At 36.3% G+C, this 24,803-nt stretch overlaps 1 protein-coding gene across 1 annotated transcript in view; it reads right to left on the minus strand.

Annotated features, from left to right (window-relative positions):
- Window positions 1–625: 625 nt before the first annotated feature.
- The window catches only part of LOC101837990 (heat shock factor protein 3-like), a 62,349-nt gene continuing 38,171 nt past the window's right edge, over window positions 626–24,803 (minus strand). Inside the window, exons 5-12 of the mRNA XM_005081149.1 lie at window positions 13,123–13,198; window positions 12,831–12,892; window positions 10,846–10,930; window positions 10,367–10,497; window positions 7,541–7,756; window positions 4,441–4,525; window positions 1,556–1,616; window positions 626–927 (exon numbers count right to left, since the gene is read on the minus strand). Of these exons, the coding sequence (XP_005081206.1) occupies window positions 626–927; window positions 1,556–1,616; window positions 4,441–4,525; window positions 7,541–7,756; window positions 10,367–10,497; window positions 10,846–10,930; window positions 12,831–12,892; window positions 13,123–13,198 (1,018 nt within the window). The remainder of the gene's footprint in view (window positions 928–1,555; window positions 1,617–4,440; window positions 4,526–7,540; window positions 7,757–10,366; window positions 10,498–10,845; window positions 10,931–12,830; window positions 12,893–13,122; window positions 13,199–24,803) is intronic.

Genomic DNA, 24,803 nt, shown 5'->3' on the forward strand with positions numbered 1-24,803 from the left:
CAAGGTTTTGGAGGGAGCCAACATATTGACTTTGTCTATGAAGATGGCCATTATACAGAAAAATATCATTTTCCGATGAAATTTTAACTTTCTTTAGGAATTAAAAATTGTGTAAAATTATGTAAGACTGTAATAAAGTGTATAGTCATAGAATGTTTTTATAAAGTCTAGGAGTAACAATAACCACATCATTATCATTAACTCAAAAACTTGCTTTTAAAATTGAGATTTTCTTTCAGTAAAACTTGGAATAACTGCTTCTTTGCTATAAACAAAAGGTAGCTTTGGAAGAAATTTGCTAATTAGAAAAATGCAATAACACTAATCTCTGTTTTAGTCACAAATAAGGTATCAGAATATTAATGGTTTAAAATTAAAAACTTCTTGTTATTTTAAAATTTGGATGTATTCCTTATACTTTTGAGGTTTGCATTTCATCCTAGTTGCCAAAGCCTTTCTTGATACTGGGAAGCAGTAATTTTAACATATTTTTCAAGTTGCAGAAGGTACAAAATGAAGATAAATATACTAGCAAACATCCGTGGAATATCTATTTCCCAGCAGGAAGTGAGATTCTTTGAGGCTCAAAATAACTTCTAATAGAAGATTGAGCTTAATATGCTCTTCAAAAAATATGAGGAACAGGATTGAGAAAAATAAATGGGAATGCATTAGATTCCTCAGTTGATTCCATAGACAACTGGGGAACAACATTTTCAATAGCATTTGCAGTATTTTCTTGTGTAGCAGAAATATTGACGCTTACATAATTATGATCACACAAAGCTGATATGACATTTGATGGGTTCTTCAGGTTATCTAAAAAGAGGTCATTAGATTCTTGAAGATTTTCTCCAAAATCACATATTGGGGTCCCATCTAATAGTAAAGACTGGTTGTTTTCCATGCATTGTGTCATATTTTTGTCTGTGGAGAGACAGTGCTTTATTACATGTGATGTAGGAGCAGAAGATTTACAACAAAGTATAATTCACAAGTCTTACACTGTTAAAGGCTTCATGGAAGACATTAACTGTTATCTTTCCACTCTTCTGAGTTATACTCTACAGTGTTTTGGTGCTTCTGTATGGAAAAAGATATCTAGTTCCATTCAAATACATGTTTGGAATTAAGGAGGCATTAACCACAAGAACATAAATATGGTAGACTACACTACTCATAAAATAGAAGGCTGACTGTGAATGACTAGGCCTAGTAAACAACAAAGGACTTATTTTCTGAAAAAGAACTTTCAATGTCATGTGAAGAGTACAAAATTATACCACATCCTTGTCATGTTTGGTCATGGTATTTTGTCTTAAAATCAGCCACATAATGATATAGTCTCCCTTAAGTTAATAGAGTCATTATCAGGGTACTTTCATATATATAATCATATTTAAAGTAACTTAGGAAACAAGAAAAGTAGTTTACACAAGCGTTGACTAGGGCTTTCAGATGTCAAATGGTTTGCTGGATGTCATATGGCCAATCAGTTGTGAGCCTGGCTCTAGGACATACATTTTTTGATCATTCTAAAAATATTCTTTTGTACCTTTTTCCTCACTGGTTTCAAGCAGACTTCTTTCTCCTTCATTTTTCATTAGACTTAGAATCTGGATACAAAGAGAAAACACTAGAGTCCTTATCAATAAGTCATTTTTAGTGATAAAATTAAATGACTGAGATAAAATCTATCCCTTGAGGTTGCGACTGTCTAGTGTGTTTTGCAAATATGAGGCTGTAGCTTCAATTCTCTGTACCCAAAGAAGCATATTTTTGATAGATTAATAAGTTAAGAAAAGTACATTTTCCCTTATCATGTTTTTTAAAGTATAATTTTCCTTCCTAACTGCTGTTTAGACAGAAGAAAAAAGAACAAATCACAGTACATCTACAGAAAACTATACCATGTAGGTCTATTTTCCATTTAACTTGAACTAATATCCACTAATATTTATTGTACAAGACAGAAGCAAACATAGTGTAGAATGTTTTCAAACATGCATGTTTGAATGTTAATAACGAGACTCACCAAATATGCCTATTATGCCTGGCAAAAAGGAAATAATACTTCTTTCAAGTCATTTCTGTCTAAACAATATAACAAGAATGAATTGCCTCAAGGTCTAGCACCATTACAGAACAATGGTAAAAAATAATGGTCCCACCTATACAGCTTCCCTAATTGGAGAAATCATCCTGAGAGAATAGGGTTTTATTTTGTCTTAAAACCACAACAAAAGTAACATATTACTAAGTTAAGATAAATACCTGTAAATATATACAAATATAGGGGGAATTGTGCTTTATTACTATTTGTAGGCAAGTGAGAAAGATTTTTTAAAAATTCATTTTATTATTTTGTACATTTTAATTAACATAGAATTACATCACTTATTTCCCTCCAGCCTCTCTCAGCTTCCACCCCTCTAATTCCTTCCATGTACCCACTCTCACTCGGCAAGGAAGATTTTTGTTTGTTTTGAGACAAGGTTTCTCTGTGTAGCTCTGGCTGTCCTGGAACTCATTCTGTAGACCAGGGTGCCTCAAACTCACAGAGATCCGCTTGCCTCTGTTTCCCAAGCACTGGGATTAAAGGTGTGCACACCTGGCAAAGGAAGATTTGAATAAAGACATTTTTCAAAAATTGGATGTCCTATTCTTTTTTATTTCTCTTTTAATTTATAGCAATAACTATGGTCATTTCCTAACCCAATTAATTCAAGTCAAAATTCCAGGATTTCCTTTGATAAAATCTGGGTAACTATCAAATAATAATGCATTAGTGCATTTAATGATTAGATATTTGGCCATGTTATAGAATAAAATGCATGTTTTTCTTTTGTGAGATATTTTCACCCATAATTATAAAGTTATAGCAGAAGAGAAAGGTGTGGGATTCTATAGTAATTTTTTAATGAGTAAATAATGGATCATATGATGATACTAATGCTAAGGCAGTCTTACTAATTCAGTCCTGCCTCATTCCCCCATGACTGAGTTGTTTCTTCAGTCTAACGCTCTCCCAACTGAGCTATTTAGGCTTGAGTTGTTTCTTAATAATTACCTGTGTCATAAAGAATAATTAAATTTATAGGACAGTAGATATAACTGGAAAAGATTCTGTTAAACAAAGTAACTTAAGCCCAGAACACTAAATCCCACGTGATTTTCTCATATGTGGATCCTAACCTCTAACTGTTAAATATATATATCATAATAGAAGTAAATATTGATAAAGGTCAAGAAACTAGAAAGGGGTTCATTACAATGGAAAACAGTGGCTTTAAGGAATCAGGATGGAGAAGGCAATAGAACAAAGCAGAAGGGGAATATAGGGACAAATAGGGCAAGCAGAAAAAAGAGAAATTGAGAAATGTGAGGGGAGGGTGGCAGAGAGAATTTCAAGATGAAATGTGTATGAAAATACCATATGGGAGCCTGTATCAATTTTTTGAGATAAGTTCTTACTATATTGTCTAGGCTGGCCTTGAATTCCTGAACTCAAGAGATTCCCTTGCATCAGCATCCAATTATCTGGAATTATATGTGTGTGTACTAGAAGTATTTATGATAATGTATTAAGCTTGCCAATTATTTATTGTCAGTACTTATTTTGTAAAGGTGGGAACAAAGTATTTGTACTTGAATAAATGGGTTTCTAATGTTATAAGTACCTTAATGTATTAAAATCTTGAAAACACGTTATGCTGGATAGGCTTTGTAATTAATCACCCTTAAGGCACTTAAAATAGTGTGACTATGTCCATGAGAGATTATAAATAGTATACCTTAAGGCATCTTAAATATTCACTTAACTGAAAAGATTTTTCTGCTAATAATATAATGTGGCAAGATTCACGAGTAAATTACAAATAGATGATGTGTCAAAAGGAATAAAGAGACAAGGCATAGATCTTACATTGGTTTCTGTCATATCGATATCAAGTAAACTTTCGGGGGTGTCTGTCATCAAAATAGGAAGTTCATAACAGGCTGCCTGAAAAGAAATTACAAGGAAAATCCTCTAACAGCAATGACATATTATAAATAAACATATAAACATATAGCTCTTATGGAAATTTTGTACAGCACTGAAAGACACTGTGAAAAGAAAAGGAATGATGAATACATAAAATCACAAAACATCATAATATTATATAAGGAAATACTTTAATGTTTAATATTTTAAGTTACTAGGAAAAGGGAAACAATGTAAAGACAACTTGTGATGGTACTATAAGGAAGAGAAACATAATTATTTCAGAAAACTAGGCAAATATAAAATATAGTAAATTAGAAATGCTCAGCTAAAAGCACAAATATTCTTAAGTCCTAGGTCTGATATTATCAGTGCTGATTTGCATATATCATTCTACTTTTCGAGCAATCAATACAAATGCAGGAAATTCACAAATTTGAGTTGGTTAAGCTTACCTCACTGAAATCATCAAGGTCACAATTCACTGCCATCCTAGAGAGTAATGAATTTGGCTCTCCCAAATTTCCTTCAGTATGATCCCTTCAATGAGAAACACAGAGACAGGTAACAAAGGTGGATGCAAATCATGATATTCTTACTTCTATAAAAGCAATCTTTCAGTTTATTTGTATGCTAGACTACATTGACAGATTTTCATATCCTGAATCTCTAGGATAAAGCCTACTTGATTATGGTGGCTAATTTTTGATATGTTATAGGATTCAATTTGCCAGTATTTTATTAAGTATTTTTGTGCCAATGTTCATGAGGGAGATTGGTCTATAATTCTCTTTCTTAGTTGCATCTTTGTGTGGTATGGGTATCAGGGTAACTGTTGCCTCTTACTTGGCAATGTTCCTTCTGTTTCTATTGTGTGGAACAACTTAGGAGCATTGGTGTTAGCTTTTTTAAAAAAATTATTTTAGAATTCTGCATTGAAACCATCTAGCCCTGGACTTTTTTTTGTTGGGAGATCTTTTATGACTGCATCTACTTCCTTGGGGGTTATAGGTCTATTTAAATAGTTTATCTGGTCCTGATTGAATTTTGGTATGTGGTACCTTTCCAGAAAATTGTTCATTTCTTTGAAATTTTCCAATTTTGTCGAGCATAGGTTTTCAAAGTATGACTTAATGATTCTATAGATTTCCTCAGTGCCTGTTGTTATGTCTCTCTTTTCATTTCTAATCATCTTATTCGATGCTGAAAAAGTCTTTGACAAAAATCTAACACTCCTTTGTGATAAAGGTCTTGGAGAGAGAGACAAGGGGTACAAGGAACATACCTAAACATAATAAAGGTAATATACAGCAAGCCACCATCCAACATCAAACTAAATGGAAACTCAAAGTGATCACGATAAAATCAGGAACAAGACAAGGCTGTCCACTCTCTGCATATCTATTCAATATGGTACCTGAAGTTCTAGCTAGAACAATAAGACAACAAAAGGAGAGGGACTTGGTCCTGCTTCATCTTAGTATGCCAGACTTTGCTGACTCCCCAAGGAAGGTCTTATGTCCTCTGAGAAGCAGATGGGATGGGAAGGAGGGATGTCGGGGGCTGGAGAAGGGGAACTGTGGTTGGTATGTGAAATGAAAAATAATTTTAAAATAGGCAAACTATATAGAAATCAAATAAATTAAATATTGTTGGAAAAAGAACCAATCTTTGAGAAATCCAGCAGACAATAAGGTGAAAAGATTATGCTGAATTCTCAACTAAGAAACCATAAACCAATATTTCACTTTTTAGCTATAGATATCTCACTTGCAGAGTATAAAGCCTACTGCTGGAAGATTTCAGTATATTATTTACCAGTTATAACTCAGAGTAGCCTACTTCTCAGTAAAATTAGAGTTTTCAACCTAACAAGCTCCAGAAAAAGATGAGAGAAAAAGACCACATTATTCTCTTTCTAAATAGGAAGTACTTTTCAACCCAAGAAAAATGACAATAGCCATAGAATAAGAGTTTTTGCACATTTGGTACAAAATAAAATTGCTGACTCAGAAGAGTAAGATCTAAGGCACCTCAGCAATAAACTAGGTGACCAAGAATACCTAGAAGATCTTCACATTTATGAAATTGCATATATTCAAATTTAGGCTTAGACTTGATTCCTCTTAAGAAGAATGTCCAGTCTGAATTTCATCAAAAGATAAGAGTCTCCAGGTAGTGGTGGCACACTCCTTTAATCCCAGCACTCAGTAGTCTCAGGCAGGTGATCCCTGAGTACAAGGTCAGCCTGGTCTACATAGTGAGTTTCAGGCCAGCCAGAGCTGTTACACAAAAAACCCTGTCTTGCAAAACCAAAAACAAACTAACAAATCAAAAAGATGAGAGCCCATAGTCTTGAGTGTGTGGGGCACTCACATAAGCAGCTGTCAGTAATCAAAAGCATTATACACATTTTACTTTTGATCAGGAGTTCTGAGGCTCTTGACTTCATTTCATCATTAATTAGAAAAACCATGTATTGTGAGAAACATTTACATTTCTATCAATTATTGTTATCAATATGGCTACTCAACTTGACTTCAGGAGCCTATAAAATTCTTGTAGGCCAATATCATAGGCAGCCTTGGTCCTCTTTATATCTTTCTTTTTTTTTTTTTGGTTTTATGAGACAGGGTTTCTCTGTATTGTTTTGGAGGCTGTCAGTCCAGCCTGGCCTCGAACTCACAGAGATCTACCTGCCTCTGCCTCCTGAGTGCTGGGATTAAAGGCATGCGCCACCACCGCCTGGCCTATATCTTTCTTAATCTGGTAAATCTTGGACTTAGCTGTATTGGCCAAGTCCATCTATGTTAAAACAACTCAAAATAAGCATCCCAATCAACACTGTTTTTGTCACGGTTAGTTAGGTTCTGGTGAGAGTCAGTGCCCTAAAAGGTAGATTATTTTGATGTCTAGAGGTGTTACTTTATTCACATATCTAAGACTCTTCACTGAGGTTCAGGATCAAGCTGAGGAAGTTCTTTGGGGGTATATTAGGCCTACAAGGACTACATGTGATCTTTGTCCTCCTGAGATTGGGCAATGATTGTGAGCCTGTAATGAGGAAAAATGAAATCTAAGATGATAAAACATGCAAACAGATTATTGTAAGCACTGCTGATGAAGGTGAAACTCAGGCAGACATCCTCAGGACAGCGATATGCTGACAATGGTGCCTTTGTGGCTCCAATTTACTAGTATTTTTGCTGAAGTATACACAAGCTTCAAGTTTCAGGAAATGAAGATATTTCTCCTTTTTCTTATAGTTCTGTTCCAAGCAGGAAGTTTCACTCTAATTTCAGAGCTAATATTGGGTATAGAATTGAGTATTTTACACTAACAATGTTGGGTTCTCATTTTTGTAACAGAGGAGAAACACTAAATGCATTATCTGAGTGTATCTGTAATGCATGAGAAGCATGATAATGTCAGGAATTGAGGTACCTAAGGGAAATGTTTCTTTAATCACATCTTGCTTCTTTCAGCATACTATTAAACATTTTTTCAAAACTATGTAAACGTACACGTAGATTAAAGGTGGAAGACACTGAATACCTGTTAATTATATTGTTACATAGATTGTCTGACTTATCTTCCATCAAAACTGAATCCTGAGGAGAAAGCTCTAATTGCAAAGGCATATCCTTAGGCTCTTGTTCAAAAGATTTTTTAGTTATTTGTTCTTGTAAAAATGGTATGGTCAAATCCAACTGAATGGTCAGTGAATCTTCATTTGTAGGTATATCTGGAACTGATACATTAGGGTCTTTTCTGAAAAACAGTGCAGAAAAATATTATGTTGCAAGAGTTTAAATCCCATGGGCTATAGTATATCTATTGATATTGTATCAGCAGATTTTCAATACTCAGATCAAAGAATTTATAATGTGTTCTCCTTTAATTTCATTTAAATAACATATGAGAAAATGGTCAAACATAGTGACAGATCAAATTATTATTTATCAATAAAAATAAACTATTAATCCTCGATGAAGAATAAGTGAACCTTGGAAACATGGTAAGAGAAATAAACCAAACACGGAAGTTTACTTTTATGATATTATTGATATGAAGTGTCCAGAACAGTCAAATTTCAATTTTAGGGCTACAAAATAAGTCTTACAAATGGGAATGAAAAACCATATTGGAATAATGAAAATACTCTCATAAGGAATTATGATGGCAAATTAAAACCTAGTAACTTCACTATAAATAGTGGCAATAATTTAAGTGGAGAAATTGTATAGCTTATATATACACATATAACTTATGTCCACTTTGTTTCAATTAACCAATGAGTAGATAAGTAAAATATATATACAAACAGTAGAATACCATTTATGAATAAATTCAAGCACTATACTGTGTCACCTCTATTTTAATTGAGAAACAAGTATGGGGAATATTTTCTTGTCATTTAAAGAGGAAATATAAAGGCAAAACAAAATAGTCCTTTGATTATTATATTATATAACAAGTTATATTTAAACTTATATCAAGGGAAAGATACAAAAGCTACACTGCAAATTTAAATTTCCCCTGATGCGTGTATAATTACAGCAGAGGTTAATTTCATCATAGGATTAATGATTTCTTTCCAGTAGAATAAGCAGTAGGTGGAAGGATGGATCACTGTTAACCTCTTCTTTCAGAAAAGCTGAGTTCAATTCCCATCACTGATATATTGGTTCACAATGGTCTGTAACTTCCGTTCTAGGCAATCCAAGGCCACCTTCTGATATCCATGGCAACCAGAGAGACAATTGGTGCACAGACATAGGTGCAGGCAAATACCCATACACATACATTTTATAAAAATTCTCATATATATTAATCAAATTGGATCAGTAACAATATTTTAACATTTTCTGGTTTGACAATTAGAAAGCTCTCAAATATTTAAACACCTATACATTGAACCTAAGAAGTTAAATTATCAATTCAACTTTGAGGTAAATTTGTACAGTTGTAGATACTTGAGAGCTTTCTAATTTATCTCTAGAGGCCATAAATGTATTCATTTTGAGATGTGCCTACTGTTAGGACTATTTACCCCTGTTCATTAGGCAGACATGACAAATCACTACTGAGGTGGCTTTCATGAAGTTGCCTTTAAGATACTGTGTGTGTGTGTGTGTGTGTGTGTGTGTGTGTGTGTGTGCGCGGTACAAAAATTTAATTCAGGAACTACTGTTATAATTCTAAATCTAAATTATCTAAAAATATGACAATTATTATTATTTTGGCCTTAAACACATTTTTTAGACACAGGTGACTTAGCAGCTTGCTAATATCTTTTGAATTCCTAGGTCTAGGATACCCAGGCCCACAGCTATGCCCCAAATATATCACTGCCACAAAAATATTCTACTCTTGGGTGTCTTTTGATATTTCCTTAAGTTGTTTTATAAATATCTGTCTCCAAATAGTCACTAGAAGACTTTTCCCTCTAGAGTCCTTTTGCTAGACATTCTTTTATAAAACTCGTTTCTTCCTGTGCCAGACTTGTAATTCTGCATCTGGTTTTCCATTCATCTAAATATCTAAACAAGGCTAGGCATAGTGGAGCATGCTTTTAATCTCAGTACTTGGAAGGAAGAAGCAGGCAGATTTCTGATTGTAGATACATAGTGAAGTGTAGAACAGTCAAGATTACAAGGCTACATAAACTGTTTCAAAAACAAAAAGTCTAAACAAATTTCTAAGAATTTCATGTTTCAAATGTTTAAACAAAAAACTTCAATATGTCTCCCACAATAAAACAGTCTTAATAATAGCATACAAAAAACCTCACAAATATTCTTACTAAATATTGAGTAAAAATCTAATAATTTTACAAATAACCCATGTATTAAAAATGCTCCAAGTCATAGTGGCACCCACACTTTGGTGGTAACCAAAGGGAGTCTTATTGGACATAAGGCCCTCTCAACACTCCTGAATTACTTCGCTAGTCCCTGAAAATCTCATCTTTTATGCCATTTTTAAAAAATATGTATTCATTACAGTTATTAAATTTGTAATGTGTATGGGTTTATTTTTTGCAGTGCTGAGTCATTCAACCTAGGGACTTCCATGTGCCAAGAATTACTTTACCAATGAGGTTTATCTTAAATCATTTAACTTACTTATTTCTTTTTTATAAATAAATTTTTCAACAAGAATTTCAAATATATATCCTGTTGTGAATGTTCTGTTCTGCAGTAATAAAATCCAGGTCAAACTGCTTTGTAAGTATTTTTGTTTTTTATGTAGGGGAGTAAGCATTTAAACGGCTTCAAGTACTACTATATAATAAATAATTACAGAAGAATAATAATTTGCTAATGTATAACCAGTATAATGCTTCATTATAAATATATTGCCCACAAATCTGCTTACCCATCATCTCCACTTGGCTTGTCTACAGATGAAATTAACTTTTTGGATTCTTTAAAAATTGGTACGACTCTATCAAGGAGACTTTTATATTTGTCTTCAACAAGTTCATAACCATCTTTTAATATCTCCATCTAAATACAAAGATTAGAGAAAATGAGAGCTGACTATGCTCCTAGTATATAACTAGTATTTCTTGGATCATAATTGATGCAATTACCATTCAAACTATTTAACAATTATATGAAAATAATGGAAACTAGAATTATAAAATTTACTGACAAATAAATTTTTTTTTGGTTTTTCAAGACACGGTTTCTCTGTATTTGGAGCCTGTCCTGAAATGAGGCTACCCTACAAATCACAGAGATCCACCTGCTTCTGCTTGCTGAGGGCTGGGATTAAAGGTGTGTGCCACCAATGCCCGGACTAATGTTTGTTTTTATCTCATCCACCGCCACCATTTTACTTCAAAATCTTACAGCTTCTTTCTTCTTGTCATCTGGAATATGCATATACTGACGATCCCATTCAGAATCTGAAACTCCAGATAGCAGTGATAATGATCTGCAATGAGACACACAGATTTAATGGCTTAAGCTATATTAATGTTGCAGTGGTCAGTCAGTTGTGTTATGTAAAATCTACGTTTTAGTCATCCTTTGACATAATGAATCCCATTAGAAATTAGTGCTGTAAGTCTTGGTATCAGAGGTAAAGGGCACTGCACATTTAAGTGAGAGATCGCTTAAAAGAGTCAGTGGTCTGTTAGCCATCTTCCAAAATGTTTACACCTTTTAGTACAACTTGTAATCTAAAACTAAAGCAAAGAGTAAAAGCTCCTTAAATTATACCTGATTCAAGAGCTGGGGAAGACAAAAGACAGATAAAGCCTGTGACGTTTTATTATGTTCAAAGTAAATATTGACCATAATGATGTCTGGATATATTAATGGATATATTTTAATAAGGATTATAATACTTGAAATAAGTTATGAATATATGATTCTATACTGAAATAATTAACTGCATATTATCAGGAAAACGGAAATATTCTTTCTCAAGTAGAATACAAACTGAAATAAGGAATTATGTAACTATAAAACAATCACCATACACCACAAGATTATTACAAGATTTAAATAGAAATCTTCAATTACAGACTTCAGTACCACTGTCAGCCATCCAGTGAGGTAAGAATGTAAGCTTGTGGCAGATCTTCACTGGGCCCGCATTTTTCCTTATTTAAATAGTATTCAGGGCAATATAGCAGGCCAGCTTGGTCCTCCACTGTTCATATCTTGTATTCTTCACATCCACTCATTTCTTTGTACACTTGCCTTATTCTTTTACCTCTTCCAAAGAACATAGCCTAGCCTGGTTTACCTGGTCGCAATGGCTCAACCTCAAGAGAAATGACACTGTTATACCTTGTTTGAGTGCATATTTATTGTCTTCTTTTTGACTACATCTTTAACCCCAAACCATATCCTTTCTTTTTTGTTCTTTTTTTCTTTAATCATTTCTCTTTTTGTAATGTTCCACTTTTTTATTTCCTGCATAGCAACCTAAGGCTAACAACTAGTCCCAGTATGATTTATTATTTTTATGTCTACTCCCATTCACAATACAATCACTAATATATTAGTTCACACAGTGCTATAAGTGTTAATTTGCTTCCTAATACAATTGGTTCTTTTTTGTTGGATTTTTGAGACACGGTTTCTCTGTATTGTTTTGGAGGCTGTCCTGGAACTGACTCTGTAGACCACACATGTCTTGAAATCACAGAAATCCGATTGCCTCTGCCTCCCGAGTGCTGGGATTAAAGGTGTGCGCCACCAATGCCTGGAATACAATTGGTTCTTAAGGAGAAAGATTTGAATGGTTTGTAGTCAACAGGTATTCTATTTTCATAATGAGTGTGGCATTTTTAATAGGAACAGTCACCATAGATTCAAGTGTTTGAATGCTTGGTCCATAGAGTGTGGCACTATGAGGAGGTGTGGCCTTGTTGGAGTAGGTGTGGCCCTGTTGGAGGAAGTGTATTATGGTGGAGGTGGGTGGAAGTCTTATATGCTTAAGCTACACACAGTGTGGCAAACAGTTTTTCCTTCTGCTTCCTGTGGATCAAGATGTGAAGCTCTCAGCTCCTTCTCTAGCACCGTGTCAGCCTGTACACTGCCATGTTCCCCCATAATGATAATAGATTAAACCTCTGAACTGTAAACCAGCCCTAATTAAATGTTTGCTTTATAGGAGTTGCCACGGTCATGTTGTCTCTTTACAGCAATAAAGCCCTAACTAAGACAGTGGGTTTACTGCTGGACAATGATATGTTTTGTTTTCCTTAGCAGGTATTTTTGTTCTCTGGTGGTACATACTTAATCCATGCATTATGGCGTGTTCAGAACTAGACAAGAGAATAAAGGCGCCTCTGTAGGACTTGCAGAGTCAGCAAACTCACCTTTTCCTCTTTTTTAGTACTGGATGGTTTTCATTCATCAAATCAAAGATAAAATGGAGTACCTGAAAATAACAGACTATTATAACTGTGACACCGTTCTTAATATTTGGAGAAATCAATAGTAAAACAAAGTTTTGAGAGGTTCTAGAAAGTACAACTATAACTGAATAATAATTTGGATTTCGAATGACTTTATATTGTAAATATTTTACATTTATGCACAGAGTGCCATCAAATAAAAATAATTTCTAGAAAAGAAAAACAAAGACTCCTTTAGAAAAACAACTTATACCTGTGTTAAGAGTTGCTGTTGCTCACAGTACTTTTTTCTTAAGTTTGTCATTTCAACACAGAGGCCTGAATAGTCCCTGAAACACAAGCAGATTACTTACATGAAGAAAGATATTACTATGCATTAAAAATGTGAAAATAAAATATCTAAAATCATGCTATATTTTCTGAATTTATAACATCATTATGTTCTTCATAAATTATACCCGTATTGTCTTAGTGGAATATTACTACCGTTTAGTTTAAAAATCACAGCAACTGCTTTTACTAGTTAATTAGTTCATGCAGATTTTAGAGCAATGAGGTTTTAGTGGTACTAATAATAACCTAGACCACTGTACATGCTAGGAAATCATTTTACCACTATGTTGCATCTCAACCCCATCTACAATTTGAAAGCTCAGATGAACCTGACAGTTTGGAACTTCAGTGATCAATCAAATGTGAGATGTCATACTTAGTTTTCTTACAATCCTACCTTAATACTTTTCTAGACTTAAGAAAACAAAACAATAAATTCCTTATTAATTAACCTCAATCACTGGAGGAGGAAAATTTTTATAAAAAATATATGAGAAAAAATAAATCTCCATGTTTGTAGTTTTATACCAAACTATCACATTTAGACTTCTATTAAGTAATACAAGAGACCACATACTATCAGATTACATTTATAATACTGAATTCGTTATTATATATTATTAGAGAGACATTGCTTGAAAGGCACAAAATATTTGAAAATGTCTAATTAACTTTGTTCAAAGATAACAGAAATGATACAATTAGAAACATGAACACAAAACCTGGAAAGTGTTAGCAGAACTACCAGAATAGAATGCCTCACCTGTTGGAAGGGGTGGATGGGGCAGGGCTGGTGGGGAGGCAAGGGGAGCAGGAGGAGGGAAGGGAGGGAGAACTTTGGGTGGAATGTAAAAGGAAATAATAAATAAATAGAAAAATTAACAACAGAATTCATTGTCTTTAACTTCTTTCTGTCCCCTTACCTTTCCAGGTAAAGACTACCATTTCATATATACATACATATATATATATATATATATATATATATATATATATATATATATGGTTGCTTCACATGTCAATTCAGGTCCCTCTCCGTTTCCCTCCCCTCCTCCCGTGCCCTCCCACCAACCACCGCAATATGCCCTCATTTCCCCAGGGAGGGTGAGGCCCTCCATGGGGGTGTTCATAGTCTGTCATTTCATCCAGGGCAGGGCCTAGATCCTCCCCAACGAGTTCAGGATGAGACTGCATCTCTAATTGTTGGATGGGAGTCCAATGTCCATTTGTATACCCGGGATAAATACTGATCTATTACCCAAGGCTCAATAGATTACCTAGGCCTCCTCACTGACACCAAAGATCAGGGGGTCTTGATCAGTCCCATGCTGGATCAGTCTGGGATTCAAAAGCTACAACTTGTTAGGTCAGCTATTTCTGGGGGTTAAACCAGCCCAGACTTAATCCCTGTGGTCATCAGTCTTCCCTCTCTGTCACTGGGTTTCTTGAGTTCAGCTCAGTGCTTAGCCGTGGGAGTCTGCCTCTGCTTCCATCAGCCACTGAATGAAGGTTCTGTTTCCCAGACTATCTGGCCATGGGATTTTAGGCTGGCACTCCCAAGATCTATGTCTAAAATCCATATATGGGAGAGTACATGTCATGTTTCTCTTTTTGTGACTGGTTACCTCACTCAGGACGGTTTCTTCTAGTGGCATTCATTTGCCTGCAAATTTCAATATTCCATTGTTTATTTCTGCTAAATAGTACTCCATTGTGTAAATGTATCCCATTTTCTCTATCCACTCTTCAGTTGATGGGCATCTAGGTTGCTTCCAAGTTCTGGCTATTACAAATAGTGGTGCTATAAACATAATGGAACACATGTCCTTGTTGTATGAATGTGCATCTTTTGGGTATATGCCTAAGAGTGGAATTGCTGGGTCTTGTGGTAGACTGATTCCCATTTTCCTGAGGAATATCCATACTGATTTCCATAGTGACTGTACGAGTTGGCACTCCCACCAGCAGTGAAGGAGTGTTCCCCTTTCTCCACATCCTCTCCAGCATAAACTGTCATTGGTGTTTTTGATTTTAGCCATTCTGACAGGAGTGAGATGGTATCTAAGAGTTGTTTTGATTTGCATTTTCTAGATGGCTAAGGATGTTGAGTACTTTCTCAAGTGTCTCTCAGCCATTTTAGATTCCTCTATTGAAAATTCTCTATTTAGTTCTGTACCCCACTTTTTAATTGAATCCTTTGGTGTTTTGGAGACTTGCTTCTTAAGTTCTTTGTAAATTTTGGAGATCTGCCCTCTGTCAGATTCGGCATTAGTGAATATCTTTTCCCATTCTATGGGCTGCCTTTTTGTCTTGCTGACTGTGTCCTTTGCCTTACAGAAGTTTGTCAGTTTCAGGAGGTTCCATTTATTAATTGTTGATCTCACTGTCTGTGCTACTGGTGTTACACTGAGGAAGCTTTCTCCTATACAAATTCGTTCAAAGGTACCACCCACCAGTGTGGCTGGATTTATGTTGAGGTCTTTGATCCATTTGGACTGAAGTTTTGTTCATGGCGATAGACATGGTACAATCCGCATTCTTCTACATACCAGCATGCAGTTATGCCAGCACCATTTGTTGAAGATGCTTTCTTTTTTCCATTGTTTATTTTTAGCTTCTTTGTCAAATATCAGATGTTCATACATGTGTGGGTTAATATCAGGGTTTTCAATTCGATTCCATTTGTCTACCTGTCTATGTTTGTGCCAATACCAAGATGTTTTCAGGACTATAGCTCTATAATAGAGCTTAGAGTCAGGGATGGTGATGCCTCTGGATGTTGCCCTGTATTTTAATGGGGATTGCATTGAATCTGTAGATTGCTTTTGGCAGAATTGCCATTTTTACTACATTGATCCTATCTATCCAAGAGCATGGGAGATCTTTCCATTTTCTGAGGGCTTCTTTAATTTCTTTCTTTATAGACTCAAAGTTCTTGAGATACAGGTCTTTCACTTCTTTGGTTATGGCTACCCCAAGGTATTTTATGTTGTTTGTGCCAATTGTAAAGGGTTATCTTTCTCTGATTTCTTCTCAGCCCTTATATCATCTGTGTATAGTAGGGCTACTGATTTTCTTGAGATGATCTAGTAGCCTGCCACTTTGCTGAAGGTGTTAATCAGCTGTAAGTATTCCCTGGTAGAGTTCTTTGGGTCATTTATGTAAACTATCATATCATCTGCAAATAGTGAAAGTTTGACCTCTTCCTTTCCAATTTGTATCCCATTGATCTCCTTTTGTTGTGGTATGGCTCTGGCCAGAACTTCAAGTACAATATTGAAAACGTAGGGGGAGAGTGGACAGCCTTGTCTTGTTCCTGGTTTTAGTGGAATTGTGTTGAGTTTCTGTCCATTTATTTTGATGTTGGCTGTTGCTTTGCTGTTTGTAGCTTTTATTATGTTTAAGTATGTTCCTGTTATCGCAGATCTCTCCAAGACCTTTATCATGAAGGGATGTTGGATGTTTTCAAAGGCTTTTTCAGCATCTATTGAGATGATCATGTGATTTTTGTTTTTCAACTTGTTTATATGGTGGATTACATTGATGGATTTTCATATGTTGAACCACCCCTGCATCCCTGGGATGAAACCTACTTGATCATGGTGAATGATTGTTTTGATGTGGTCTTGGATCTGATTTGCCAGTATTTTATTGAGTATTTTGCATCAATGTTCATGAGGGATATTGGTATGAAGTTCCCTTTCTTAGTTGTGTCTTTGTGTGGCTTGGGGATCAAGATTATTGAAGCCTCATAGAAAGAGTTTGACAAAGACCCTTCTGCTTCTATTGAGTGCAATACTTTGAGAAGAATTGATGTAAGCCATTCTTTGAATTTCTGGTTGAATTCTGCACTGAGGCCATCTGGACCTGGGCTTTTTTTGGTTGGGAGACATTTGATGACTGCTTCTATTTCCATAGGGGTTATAGGTCTATTTAAATTGAATATCTGTTCTTGATTTAATTTTGGCACGTGATAGCCATCTAGGAAGTCATCCATTTCCTTTAAATTTTCGAATTTTGTGGAATACAGGTTTTCAGAGTATGACCTGATGATTCTCTGAATTTATGCAGAGTCCGTTATTATGTTCCCCTTTACATTTCTGATTTTGTTAATTTGTATGTTCATGTTCTGCTGTTTGGTAAGTTTGGACAAAGGTTTGTCTATCTTGTTGATTGTCTCAAAGAACCAACTCTTCGTTGCATTGATTCTTTGTATTGTTTTCCTGGTTTCTACTTTATTGATTTCAGCCCTCATTTTCATTATTTCCTGGCATCTACTCCTCATGGGGGAGTTTGCTTCTTTGTGTTCTAGAACTTTCTGCTCTGCTGTTAATTCTCTAGTATAACTATTCTCCAGTTTCTTCATGTGGCACTTAGTGCTATGAACTTCCCCCGTAGCACTGCTTTCAAAGTTTCCCATAGGTTTAGATATGTTGGGTCTTCATTCTCAATGAATTCTAGGAAGTCTTTAATTTCTTTTTTTATTTCTTCTTTGACCCAGGAATGGTACATTTGTGCATTATTCAATTTCCATGAGTTTTTAGCGTTTCTGCAATTTGTGTTGTCGTTGAATTCTAATTTTAAAGCATGGTGGTCTGATAAGATGCATGGAGTTATTCCAATTTTTTGTAGCTGCTGAGGTTTGATATGTTGCCAAGTATGTGGTCGATTTTTGAGAAGGTTCCATGTGGTGGTGAGAAGACAGTATATTCTTTTTTATGTGGATGAAATGTTCTATAGATGTCTGTTAATCCAAGTTGGTTCCTTACTTCTATTAGATCCTTTGCTTCTTTGTTGAGTTTCTGTCTGGTATTCCTGTCTAGTGGTGAGAGTGGGGAATTGAAATCTCCCACTTTAAGTGTGTGGGGCTTTACATGTGATTTAAATTTTAGTAATCTTTATTATACGAATGTGGATGCCTTTGTATTTGGGGCATAGATGTTCAGGATAGACACTTCATCATGGTGGATTTCCCCTGTGATGAGTATGTAATGACCTCCTTCATCTCTTTTGATTGATTTTATTTTAAGGTCTAATTCGTTAGATATTAGGATTGCTACCCCTGCTTGTTTTTTGGGTCCATTTAATTGGAAAGTCTTTTCCCAACCTTTAGCTCTCAGGTAATGTCTGTCTTTGAGGGTGAGGTGTATGCAGCAAAAGGATGGGTTCTGTCTTCAAATCCATTCTGCTAGCCTGTGTCTTTTTATGGAGTTAAGGACATTAATATTGAGGGATATTAATGACCATTGATTGCTCATTCTTCTTTGATTTGGAATGGTTTTTGTTGGTAGAATTATGTGTGGAATTCCACCCCTTTGTTCTTTTGGCTGTTGGTAGAGGGGGATTCTCTAATGCCTATGTTTTTCTGGTTGAAGTTATCTTCCTTAGGTTGGAGTTTTCCTTCCAGAACTTTCTGTAGGGCTGGGTTGGTGGATACGTATTGCTTGAATCTAGTTTTGTCGTGGAATATCTTGTTTTCTCCATCTATAGTGATTGAGAGCTTTGCTGGGTATAGTAGTCTGGGCTGGCATCCATGGTCTCTTAGTGTTGGTAGAATATCTATCCAGGACCATCTGGCTTTCAGACTTTCCATGGAGAAGTCAGGTGTAATTCTGATTGGTTTGCCTTTATATGTTACTTGGCCTTTTTCCTTAGCTGCTTTTAATATTCTTTCTTTATTCTGTATATTTGGGGTCTTGATCATTATGTGGTGAGGGGACTTTTTTCTGTGATCCACTCAATTTGGTGTTCTGTAAGCTTCTTGTACCTTAATTGCCATGTCTTTCTTTAGGTTGGGAAACTTTTCTTCTATGATTGTGTTGAATATTTTTTCTGCCCCTTTGAGGTGGTTTTTTCACCTTCTTCTATAGCAATTATTCTTAGGTTTGGTCTTTTCATGGTGTCCCATATTTCCTGGATGTTTTGTGTTAAGGATTTGTTGGACTTAAGATTTTCTTTGGGTGATGAATCCATTTCTCCTAGTATATCTTCAACACTTGAGATTCTCTCTTCCATCTCTTGTATTCTGTTGGTAATGCTTCGATCGGTAGTACCTGACCATTTGCCCTGCTTTTCTATTTCCAGCCTTTCTTCAGATTGTCTTTTTTATTGTCTCTATTTCAGTTTTCAGCCCTTGCACTGTTTGAATTGTTTCTTGCAATTTTTGGCTTATCTTTTCGTCCATTTGTTGTATTTTATGAATTTTTTGGTTTGTTCTTTATTCCATTTCTTGCATTTTTTGTTTGCTTTTTCTTCCATTTCCTGACTTTTTTGGTTTGTTTTTTCTTCCATTTCTTGAATTTTTTGGTTTGTTTGTTCTTCCATTTCTTTGAGGGATTTTCCTATATCCTCTTTTAGGGCCTCTATCATTTTCATGAAGTTGTTTTTAAGGTCATTCTCTTCTGCTTCATTTGCATTGGAATGTTGGTGTCTTGCTGGTGGGGAATCTCTAGAATCTGGAGGTGTCATATTTGTTTTTCTGTTGCTGAGTGTGTTTTGTATTGTCTCTTCCCATCTCTTCTTCTAGTGGGTGCAGAAAGAGCTCCTTACTGGTCTGGTGGTTAGGGGACCAGAGTTCCCTTTCGGTGAATTCTAGCAAGTCCAATACTCAGGTAGTTCTTCTATTACTTGTTCTAGTTCTGGATCTGCTGGTTTCCTGGTCTCATTGGTGGAAGAGAAGACCTGGAATCTGGGGTGCTTGACTCCTGCAGTGATGGGAAGCTCTGTGAAGTTCCCAGGCAATCACCAGGCACTGGAATTCAGGCCTGGATGCAGGGCCTGTTTTACCTGGTCCAGCCAGAGCAGCTGGTCCCCTGGTCTCCTTGGTGGAAGAGAAACCCTGGGATCTGTCGTGTTTGGCTCCTGCTGGGATGGAAAAGACTACCATTTCACTACTGTTATGTTAAGCAAAAAATCACCATACTCAGAAGACAAATTATAACAAAATCTCTGTCATTTGAAGAGACTAAATTGTTTAACTTGTAGAAGATTATATTCCATATATATATATATATATATAAGTTGAAAGGAATGGACTTGTGACAGATGATCTTGGTTTTCAACTTGACTACATCTGGAATCAATAGAACCCACGTTTTTGGGGACTCCTGTGAGGGACTTTCATAATCAGATTATTAGAACCAAGAAGACACATCCTACCTCTGCCACACCCTCATCAAAGGACATAGAAGAAAGGAAGCTTTGCTTTTGCCTGCTTGTCCTCATCCTCACCAGCAATTAAATCTATCCTGTTGCTGAGGCATTTCTTCACTGGCATTGGTACCATTTGTGGGATGGAGATGAGCAGTTGTTCAGTAATCTTCCAGGATTCTAGTACCAGATTGCGACTGCTGAGGCATTCAACCTTGCAAACTGAGTAAAAATAGGAGTCTCAGTTTCTCCAATGTGAGATAGCCGTTGTTGAACTACCCAAACTGCATCTTGTAAGACAATTTAGGAAATATACTGCTTTTAGTATATCAGTTCTGTACCTTTAAAGAATCCTGACTAATTAATCTAGAATTGTTGTAGCAGGAGTGGGATATTACCTAACGGACCTCATTGTTTGTTTGGATTGTGAAGGATTTTGGAGCTCTGGGCTGGAAACATGATGTAATATTTACAGCTTAATGGCTTTTTGTTACTTTAATAACACTGACAGTAATGGAGGCAATGGAGGTCTGGCCTGGGAAGCTGCAGAGGGAAACAAGGACACAATCATGGCCATTCTTGTGATATTTTGGATTAGAAATCTTTGGAAGCAAAACCTTTGCTTTACCAACAGAATTGATGCTGGTCATCTGGGATTGAGGAATCAGCCGTGATTAAGAAGTGATCAGCATTACCCCCTGAATGTGGGTGTCAATGAGGAGGCCTAGGTCATCTATTGAGCCTTGGGCAGCAGATCAGTACTCATCCCGATTATACACACGGACTTTGGTCTCCCATCCAACAATGTGAGGTGCACTCTCACCCTGAACTCTTGGGGAAGGGTCTAGGCCCTGCCCTATATGAAATGACAGACTATGGACACCCCCATGTAGGGCCTCACCCTCCCTGGGGAAATGAGGGGATAATGGGGGGGTTGGGGGGAGGGCATGGGAGGAGAGGAGGGAAAGGGAGAGGGACCTGGAACTGACTTGTGAAGCAACCTTGTTTCTAATCTAAATTTAAACTGAAAAATAAATTAAAAAAAGAAGTGATCAGCATTATTGAAGTTAAATATTTTGGGAATATTTCCTCAGGGACAGCACACAGAAGCCAGCTTCAAGGCTGACAACGGTCAACAAACATTCTTACTAGCCAAGTCAAATAGACGAGGGTCAGGTTTTAAAAAGGAGGACTACCCAAATGGCAATATGTTCATTTTGATGGGGGTGATTATGGGTAACACAAATGAAAACAGACTTTTGGTATTTATATGTTGAAAGTGCTAATGTAAATATATATGTATATATATTGTTTTAAAGAGAGCACTTGCAGGTTGCTTTGCATATATAAATTTACATTCCTTTAACTCTACAAACATGTACGTAGTATTTAGAGAAATTTCAGACACACAGCTCCATGCAGAGGGTGATAAAAGTACAAAAGTTGCCTTAGAGAATAACGTCATATAAAGTGGGCATTTAGCAGACTGACATGAAGCTATTCAACTAAACCTTATTTGTTAAAACCTAGTTTCTTACATAACCAAATGTCTGGCAAAATCAACAGAAAAAAGCCATTATTTTGATAAAATATAAAGTCTTATCCTCTTAACCAAATCACTTTTCCAAATGTTAGTAAAAAGTAGAACAATATTTTTAAGAAAGCCTTGCTGCTTTTGACATAGAGAATTAGATTCTGGTTCTATATCATTAAAACAAAATTGGCTTCATAAAATCCTTAAGGTAAATTTACATCTTGATTTTCTGTATACAGAATGTCACGTTTATTAGGAATTTAGTACTTAATAATCCTACCTTTAGTAGAGACGTAAACAATAATCTTTCTTTATATTATTTATGAAAAAATATAGTAGGTTATGATCATCTTTCTATGTGGGTAAACACTAATATGCCTTTTACAAGCCTCTAAAGAGACAACACCTATGTTTTATGTATTTTTTCTTCAATTCCAAATTCTAGAGTTAACTCTCTTTTGTTTATTTTTGACAATATAATTTAAGTACGACTTTTCTTTCTTTCCTTTCCTCCCTTCAAAGCCTCCCATATATCTTTCCCTACTCTTCTTAAAGTTCATGTCCTCTTTCTTTTTATTAATTGCTATTATATTTATATATGTACTTGCATGTATGTGTAAATGTGTGTATATATCCTAAATATAACCTGTTGAGTCCATATTATGTTACTTGTATGTGTATTTTCAGGGCTGATTACATGGTACTAGATAACCAATTGGTGTGCTCTTCTTTGGGGAGAAGTACCTCTCTTGCTGCCAAGTTTACTCAGTTGCTTATAGTTCTTTTTGTAGGGTTGAGTCCTGTTGGGATTTTCCCCATATACTTTGGCATTTCCACTAATGTCACCCTTGTTCAGCTCATGTGTGGGTGGTCATGTTTGAGCCATTTTATGGATATAGCTTCTGCTGTTACTAGGAGACAGAATCTCACAGCAAACTCCCTGATCTTCTGATTTTTGCAAACTTTCTGCTCTCGCTTCTACAGTATTTCCTGAGCCTTAGGTCCGATAATGTTTTGCAGATGTATCCATTGGGGCTGTGTTCCACAGCCCTGCACTTTGATTAATTGTAGTGTTCTATAGTGGTCAGTTGCTATCTATTGCAAAGTTAAGTTTCCTTGATGAGGGATCAAGACTGTACTTAACTGTGGGTATAAAGGGCAAATGTTTATAGATGGTTGTTAGGGAATATGTTGGTTTAGTAAATTAGTTGTTGTCGATTCTCCTCCAATAATCATAATTTCACAAGCACTAAGTAGTTATCTAGGTTTCCAATTCTTGGTATGACATCCTTGTTGAATGGCTCCTGAAGTCCAATTAGAGAGCTGTTGGCTACCACTAAGGTATATGTGCCACTACTGTATCCTTAAGATTACCATGCCTTTATTATATGAATATGCATCTTTTGGGTATATTCCTAAGAGTGGAATTGCTGGATCTTGTGGTAGACTGATTTTCATTTTCCTAAGGAATCTCCATACTGATCTCCAAAGTGGCTGTACAATTTGGCATTCCCACCAGCAGTGGAGGAGTGTTCCCCCTTTTCCACATCCTCTCCAGCATAAACTGTCCTTGGTGTTTTTTATTTTAGCCATTTTGATAGGAGTGAGATGGTATCTCAGAGTTGTTTTGATTTGCATTTCCCCGATTGCCAAGGATGTTGAGCACTTTCTTAAGTGTCTATCAGCCATTTTAGACTCCTCTAGTGAGAATTCTCTATTTAGTTCTGTACCCCATTTTTTGATTGGATCCTTTGGTGTTTTGGAAACTAGTTTCTTGAGTTCTTTGTAAATTTTGGAGATCAGCCCTCTGTCAGATGTGGGGTTGGTGAATATCTTTTCCCATTCTGTGTTCAACTATGTCATAGCAGCATTATTTGTAATAGCCAGAACCTGGAAGCAACCTAGATGCCCCTCAACTGAAGAGTGAATAGAGAAAATGTGGTACATTTATACAATGGAATACTACTCTGCAGAAAAAAGCAATGGAATCTTGAAATTTGCAGGCAAATGGATGGCAGTAGAAGAAGCCATCCTAAGTGAGGTAACCCAGTCCCAAAAAGACAAACATGTGACATGGAGCAGGGGATTGCCAGCCTATAATCCCACCACTGATAGAGAATCTGGGAAACAGGGAGGACCCTAAGAGAGGTATGCATGGTTCCCTGGAGAGGGGGAATGGGACAGGATCTCCTGAGGCAATTGGGAGCATGGGGGGGAAGAGGAGGGTAGAGGGAGCTGTGAAAAAGAGAGGGGAAGAAAAAGGGGCGAAAGGAGGACATAGGGGGAACAGGAAGGTTGTGTCAGAGAAAGAATAGAGGAGAGCAAGATGAGAGATGCCATAACAGAGGGAGCCATTATGTGTTTGAGAAGAGATCTGACACTAGTAAGATTTTCAGAGATCTGAAAGGATGACACCAACTGGCAATCTAAACAATATTGGAGAGGCTACCTTTAATGCCCTCTCCTGATAATAAGATTGACAACTACCTTATATGCCATCCTAGAGCCTTCATCCAGTGACTGATGGAAGCAGAAACCCACAGCTAAACACTGAACTGAACTCCTGGAACCCAGTTACAGAGAGAGAGGAATGATGAGCAAAGGAGTCAAGACCTGGTTGGTGAAACACACAAAAGCTGCTGACCTGAGCCAGGGGGAGCCCATGGACCCTAGATTGGTGACTGAGAGGTCAGCATGGGACTGATCCAGACCCCCTAAATTTGGGTGTAAGTGAGGAGGCCTTGAAAATCTATGGGGCCTCAGATAGTAGATCAGTATTTATCCCTGTCATACAAATGGACTTTGGGAGCCCATTCCACATGGACTGATGTTCTCTTAGCCTGGACGCATGGGGGAGGGCCGAGGCCCTGCCCTTGATGATATGATAGACTGAAGATCCCCCATGGAAGGTCTCACCC

Source organism: Mesocricetus auratus, unplaced genomic scaffold, assembly GCF_017639785.1.
Source record: "Mesocricetus auratus isolate SY011 unplaced genomic scaffold, BCM_Maur_2.0 Super-Scaffold_100003, whole genome shotgun sequence".
Taxonomy (NCBI): domain Eukaryota; kingdom Metazoa; phylum Chordata; class Mammalia; order Rodentia; family Cricetidae; genus Mesocricetus; species Mesocricetus auratus.